Source organism: Sardina pilchardus, chromosome 6 (assembly GCF_963854185.1).
Source record: "Sardina pilchardus chromosome 6, fSarPil1.1, whole genome shotgun sequence".
Taxonomy (NCBI): domain Eukaryota; kingdom Metazoa; phylum Chordata; class Actinopteri; order Clupeiformes; family Clupeidae; genus Sardina; species Sardina pilchardus.
This window is the reverse complement of record NC_084999.1, coordinates 18,624,472-18,631,458: the sequence shown is the minus strand read 5'-3', so window position 1 is coordinate 18,631,458 and position 6,987 is coordinate 18,624,472. Positions and strand designations below refer to the sequence as shown.

At 43.1% G+C, this 6,987-nt stretch overlaps 1 protein-coding gene across 1 annotated transcript in view; it reads right to left on the bottom strand.

Annotated features, from left to right (window-relative positions):
- Nucleotides 1–5,264, bottom strand: part of csmd3a (CUB and Sushi multiple domains 3a) — a 191,899-nt gene extending 186,635 nt beyond the window's left edge. The window contains exon 1 of the mRNA XM_062539706.1: nucleotides 5,132–5,264. Coding sequence (XP_062395690.1) covers nucleotides 5,132–5,264 — 133 coding nt within the window. The remainder of the gene's footprint in view (nucleotides 1–5,131) is intronic.
- Nucleotides 5,265–6,987: the final 1,723 nt, after the last annotated feature.

Genomic DNA, 6,987 nt, shown 5'->3' with positions numbered 1-6,987 from the left:
AATGGCCGTATGCTTATTACCATCAAAGATTTCCCTCCTCCAAAACAACATGTTTATCTGTACTGAAGAGCCTACCCCAATATCACCTTGTATATTAAGGTTTCCCTCCTCCAAAATGAAGAAGCAATATTACTCATCTGACTTACTCCAGGGATTGTGGCCACAGAGAGTATAGCCTAATCTCTTCTGCGTTCAACCCAGTTTCCAAAAAAGTTGGGACGCTGTGTAAAATGTTAATAAAATTAGAATGTAATTATCTTCAAATATATACTCATTTTGAATTTGATGCCAGCAACACATCTCAAAAAAGTTGGGATGGCGGCAACAGCGGCTAGAAAAGTTGGTGAGGAAAACACAAGGGGGAACATTTCACAACTAATTAGGTTAACTGGCACCATGATAAGGTAAAAAGAGAAATAATGGGAAAATGTAAGAATAATGATCCTCAAAGTGAAATTTCGAAGAATTACATCATCTGTAGTACGTAATATCATTAAAATATTCAGATAATCCAGAGAAATCTTTGTAAACAAGGGAAAGGGTTGAAAGACAATATTGGATGGGTGTGATCCTTGGGGGCTTGGATGGCACTGCAATAAAACTAGACCTGTTTCTATTAAAAAAATAATTGTATGTGCTCAGGAAAACATCCGATAACTACTGTGTATGAACACCGTTTGATGCGCCACCGACAAATGAAACGAAAGAAAAATGAAACTTCATGCAAAGAATAAAGCTATTTTGAGACATGATCCAGAAATGCCGCCATTCAATCTGGGCCTGAGAATCGAGATCATCCTTTTGGTTTAAGAGGTGAGGGATCATCCACCTTGTAATTACTGTAACACACAGTTCAAAAGCCAGTGATGGTATGGGGGCGCATTTAGGCACTTCTATGCCTATGGCATGGCTAGCTTGCACAGGCACATTTATTCTGAAAGTACATACAGGTTTTGAGCAACAATGTCTTTTTCAGGGAAGACCTTGAATATTTCAGGAAAACAGTGCCAAACTGCATTCTGCACATACAGTATATTAGTAGTATGGCTCCATTGTAGCAGAGTCCAGGTGCTAAAATGACCTGCCTGCCCGCAGTCCAGACCCTTTCACACCAAACGCACTGGTTTGTACTGTACTTTAGACAACGTGCTCCTGTATCCATAATATTATGGACAGGCAATGTTACACCACTGTTTGATTTTAATTAAATCTCTGCTGGTCTCTATAGTGAAAATAAAATACAACATCCTAAAGTAATTATAAGCGCATTTGGCCTTTAAAGGGATTGAGAGGTGTCGACCAAATCTCTGCTGGTCTCTATAGTGAAAATAAAATACAACATCCTAAAGTAATTATAAGCGCATTTGGCCTTTAAAGGGATTGAGAGGTGTCGACAACAGCTGATCAGGATCACACGTATGTGTTTTAGCCGAGAGTAATTCTCCTTTCCTGAGAATGAAGGATTCTGGTGCTCCACGTAGATAGTCCCTGTGCAAACAGACAAGTCTGCAAGGCCTTGGCTTCCCTGTATTGGCTTTCTTCTGGCTTCTTTTAATATCTCACCTATTGAAGTTTAACTGACCAACCCAGCCTTTGTACAGTTTGGTCCCTGGCCTAATGCAGTCCAAAGTGTCATGTGTCAGTGTCTTGGTTCACGTATGAGTGTGAATTTCATTTCATGTGACTGTATATCATGTATCGACGAGGAGGAGGGGGGATTCTGCATGAAAGGTGGCTGTCAAAGTAGCCTACTTTTCATTAATTTCTTTCAAGAGATGTAAGATGCTTTCATGTAAAAGGATATGGTGAGAGAAAGTGGCATTAACCTCCATTTTCTAAGTGGTCGCCCTCAAGATGGTTCTCTGAATGATGATTGTCCTTCATGGAGGGTGAAAGTCAGGCTATTTTTTTTTCATTGGCATATGGAGTGAAATATGTGAATGGTTTTTATGTTATGTCATAAAGGACCGCCAGATCAACTCCCGGGAACTAAAGGGAACTAGCACCAGCTCACGCATCTGTCTCTGCCCTTCCCTTCTTAACGGAGCTCACGGCTCCCACCTCTAAGATGAGTTGTGCTCCCTGTGCACCGCCCCACATACACACACACACGCACACACGCACACACGCACACACACACTGAATGGAGCCCTTTTGAGAGACATGACCCAATTCCAATTCCCTGATTGACAGTTAAGATCTGCGCGTGGACTAGGTGTCCATTGTGTGTTCGGTGATCTTCCCTCTGTGTTGATGGGGCCGATGGGGGCTCTTCCTCTCTGGGCCGCCCCTGTCTGTCACCGCGGTCAGCTTTAAATACCAACTCCCCCTTCCGTCCCCCCTCTGCACAGACCCTGAGCGCAGAGAGAGAGAGGCAGGGCAGAGAAATGGAACTGCTCACCGCGTTAATTCAGCAATAAATCACCAAGGGCCGCTATAGAAGAGGTCTCTCCGAGGGAAATGGTCTCGATTGAGCCCACATTGACTTGGCTGCAACATCGCTGCAATCATTCGCTGGTGGCCCAGCCTGTTTTATTGGCTATAAAGATGAGGCTATGTCAAGTTTCATTTTTTGCACTTTGCCACATGCTCTCTTTTTTTTAAGAAGAATTTATAGAGGTTTGGAAGAGATCCTTTCTATGCTGATTTATTAATAGACTCTCTCCTCATCTCTCTCTCTCTCTCTCTCTTTGTCTTGCTTTTCGTAGTTAAACATGGTCCAGCGTCACTGAAAAATCTGACTTTTCCCAATAGGGGGAAAAAAGAACACCATGCAAGCACATTCTTGGTGTCACGAGCACTGTGCAATCACACGCTTAGAACATGTGTTGTCACATGTGATGACTTATTATGACATGTGCTATATGTAAAAGGTGCTTAGGGAAAAGATGGATAGGCTAAGGATCTCTCTGAGTCATAAGCTTGACATCAAATACAACCCCAGCTGCTGTATTGCTACACTGAAAAATGGAACACAAGACAGTTTATTTACTTATTTGAAGGACCTCACTGACCTCTTCCTGTCAGTTCATTTTGAGTATTCTGGACTAGGTTGTGTACAGTTGGATCATGAGTTTATTCTCAATCCTTTGGGAAACCAAGGCCCTATGGAATGACAGGCTCACGTCCTTGAGGGAAAATGAGCCACATGAGTGTGTGCTATTGCTTGGAGGTGCTAGATAAAAGAGGAGATCTCTAACTGAGACATTAAGTTATACAGATGCAAGTGTGTCATATTTTGATAATAAAATGTACCCCGATGTCTGTTTTTTTCCATGTCAGTAGTCAGCAGGCTAGCCGTAGTCTTACTCGCTAGCTGCTAATGTAGCTAGTAGCTCTAATAGGCGACTTTCCAGCCAGTTTTAAGAAAACCAGTAGGCTTACTTTATGGTTTGTTTTCTTTTCCTCCTAACCCTCATTTCTCTCCCCAGATACAGATCAAAATTACTGTCATTCCCTGACAGTAGGCTATGTCTTGCTATTGTTTCACACTGTTTCAGTAACTACTTTCTTATTCTTTTTTTGCCTTTATTATGATAGGATCGTGAAGAGGTAGACAGGAAGCAAGTCGCTACAGGAAAGGCTCTCTGTACGCTCGTTTGTTTCAGGTGGAGCCAGGTGTGTTTGAGCCTGCCGCTATTGGTAATGCAATTAGTGTCTACACGGACCCGGTTGGATGCTGCACCTGGGAATCAGCACGTTACGACAAAGAAAGATTTATATGTGTTGAAATTGTTATTATTAGTTGAACAAGATATTCCGTGTCAGAGTGGAAGATTTAACGAGCATAATGTAACAGAAGATGCCGTTACAACCGTTTAATTTCCACCGGAAATAAATGAGTGGTATGACCTCAGGTCGGATTTGAGCCTGGGTCCCCGTGGGCACTCGGGCACTGTAGCCTGTTGTGCCAGAACACCCCCACTACTTTCTTATTCAAGCGGGGGTGATGTAATTCTGTTGCTGAGTGGTGCTTCACTGATAGAATTCCCTCACAAGTCTGCGGCCAGGTCCCTCTCAGTCCAGTTGGCTTTTCTGGAACCGACCTACTTTACTGAATGAAAATAAAAATCAAAGTGTGCAACCAAACTTTCTCCAGTACTTTTGTTCTTGTCATTCTTCCTGACTTTCTTTCTTTTATGCTTCGACTTGTTTTCTTAGCCTTCAACCTGGCTTTAATACAGTCCCTGGAACCCTCTCCACACTGTTTTACAGGAGGATACTTGGGAAGGCTGTTCAAGTTAAGCACCCTTCTCTGGGGGCACAGCTGCAGTGAAACTCTCCCAGCACATACTGCAGCAGTCTGCAGCTCTGTCTACTTCAGCCCCTCAGCTCAGTGGTGAGTCTCGCTTATTTTACCCGATTACAGTCTGCCTCAATACGCAAGATGAATGTATCGTGATATGGCACGTTTTTTTTTCTCTGATACTTTTTTTCCATCTAGATATGACAATCATTTACTTCTATTCTTATCTACTATTCAAGCAAAAAATGTATGCTCAAACAGGTGCGTAAACAGGATGTGATACGGAGATACAGAATGTCGATTTGTTCTGAGGTGTCATACTGACTAATGTGTCTGTCCAGCGGATATGGGGAGCATGACCAATCTTCAGGGCCATTTTCACAGACAGGGATTTCTGTGATTCATTTGGTTGCAGATGGAGCCACCACCAGGAAGGATGGGTTTTAAGGTACTACAGGGAGTGCTCAATTTGCCCAAATAAGCATTCAGTCTCTACTGAACCCCACATCTCTGGCCACACTAAACCTTAATGAGGCATTTTATTGTACTGCTTTGAGGCATGTGTGGACCATTGATGGGACTGGAAAAACTCAAATAAAATCTCCAATTGTTAAACAGATTCCCTTCTCTTCAAGTCGCTTGTTAAATGTTTTTGTACTGGCCAACAAACTTTCAGCAACAAGGAGAAGACATTTTGTGATATTGTAGTGGTTGCATCGTCATCGCATCTTTTTTTTTTTATCCTTGCAATATCCTTGTTCTGTCTCCCCAAAATGCAAATGTGCATGCATCACAATTCGATTTAATTAGCTCTGTCTGAATAATTGCCCATTTTGTATCATCCAATTGTGTATCCTGTTTTGCAACGTCAAAAACAAAATTTACCTTTCCAAATTGCTCCCAAAACTTCCAAATTGTTGTTCTTCGTCCTCCCCTTCTTTCCTCTTCCTCCTGTCTGTCGTAGTTCCTCATGTCCTGCAGTCTCCGCTCTCAAAGGAAGCGCTCTGCTCACAATCATAATGAGAGAATGATTACTTTCTCCAGCCCAAGCTGAGCTCGGGCCTTAGGATAAAGCAAAAGTGAATCAACCATACCAGATTGCTATATTGACTCTGCGATGCAGTTGTCTCAGCGGAGAGAGCGAGGCTTGATGAGAGTCAGTGATGATGAACTTTAGATGAAGCCCCTCTGTTTATTTTTTACTTCTTTCTTTAAAAAAAAAACCCCACTTGCCAGTATTTGTCGAAGCGCGTGTGTGTAGGCTAATCCTATAAGCATTTTCCTTGTCATGGGAAATGGCACAGTAGATTTCAGCTTCATTTGCTGATGAAACTTTAATTGGAAACAGACCACACTCATTTGGCAACGGCTCATCGCTCTAACAAAACGCCACTTCAACAAAAGGTTTACAGTGTGCTTGCATTCTTCGCCCGCCAAGCGGAAACATCCCATCGCAAACAGTTGAATTTGAAAGTGGGGAAAGGGCCTTGAAATTGAGCCAGTACTGTAACTGAAGTCAGACTAATGTCAATTGTTCTAGTCTTGGAACACATTGCCCAAACAAATTGCCAGCCAGCAGACACTCGCTGCCTGGCACAGCGACCAGAACCCGCTGATGGACAGACAGACAGACAGACAGACTGACAGACATTTCAGGTTCAACCCCAAACAGCGATAATTGCAAAGATTGTAAAGATTGTGATCACCACCGCGAGAGCCCCTGCCTTTGAACTGCGAAACAGTTCATTTCCCCTCCTTTCTACTGTGCGGCGGCGATAGGTGTTTTCCGACGGTAAGTTCTGGAATCAAGCTGCCAGAGAGGCATACAGAAGCCTAATCAAATCTAACCCCATGAAAGCTGGTGCTGTTCACCCCCTTTCAAGCCCTGCCAAAGATGCACTGCTGGGATAAGGGGAATTGCCATCACTATGTTCCAATGAACCTGTCCTATTTAACCCCCTATTGAGAACTAAATAATTCCCCTCACCTGCTGAAAAAAAGCGAAATGGCTATTCCTAGTCTAATTAGCCATTTGCTGCCCTATTATCCTATTAACATCAATTATGCCTTAATCATTGAGAGCCGGTTGGCAATTATATGTACATTAATTCTTAGTATTAAAATCACTTTTCCTTGCATTCGCCACTAGCCCCGTGTGACTCTAAAACTCAGGGGAGTTGGACTGCAAGGTGATGTATTCGAGTCACATACTGAAAGAGCACTTTAACAGAGGAGCCTGTTAAAGGTATGCTTGAAAAACACACTTTGTGTTAAAAAAACATGCAGTCATGTTGTTTTTCTCTGTCAGGGGCTTTTAAGACCCATCATGGAAATATTCCCACTGCTTCATGGCACAGGTCGGCCAACAGCTGTTTCAAGCTGACAGATCCTTGCATACCAACACAAATCAGCCATATGCATGTGTTACAATGTGGCCATTTGTCAGAGCTCGACATTTCTCTGCATGTGATTTTAGTCACAGTTTAGATTTGCGGTTGCCTCTTTCTTGCTGTGGGCTTTTTTTCTTTTTTTTTTCATTTGAAACTTGGCACCCGCTCATGGCTGGCTTTCCCGTAGATATGGTGGCATACCCAGTCTGACTAATGGTGCCCGCAGCAGCATGCGCATACTTCAGGATGCCCGGCCACCGCTGCTTCAGTCACTCTCTGGCAAGCACTGCCAGGCCATTGCAGTGCATTTTACAGTGTTGTATCAAGCCCTCATAATTGCTGTTGCAATGC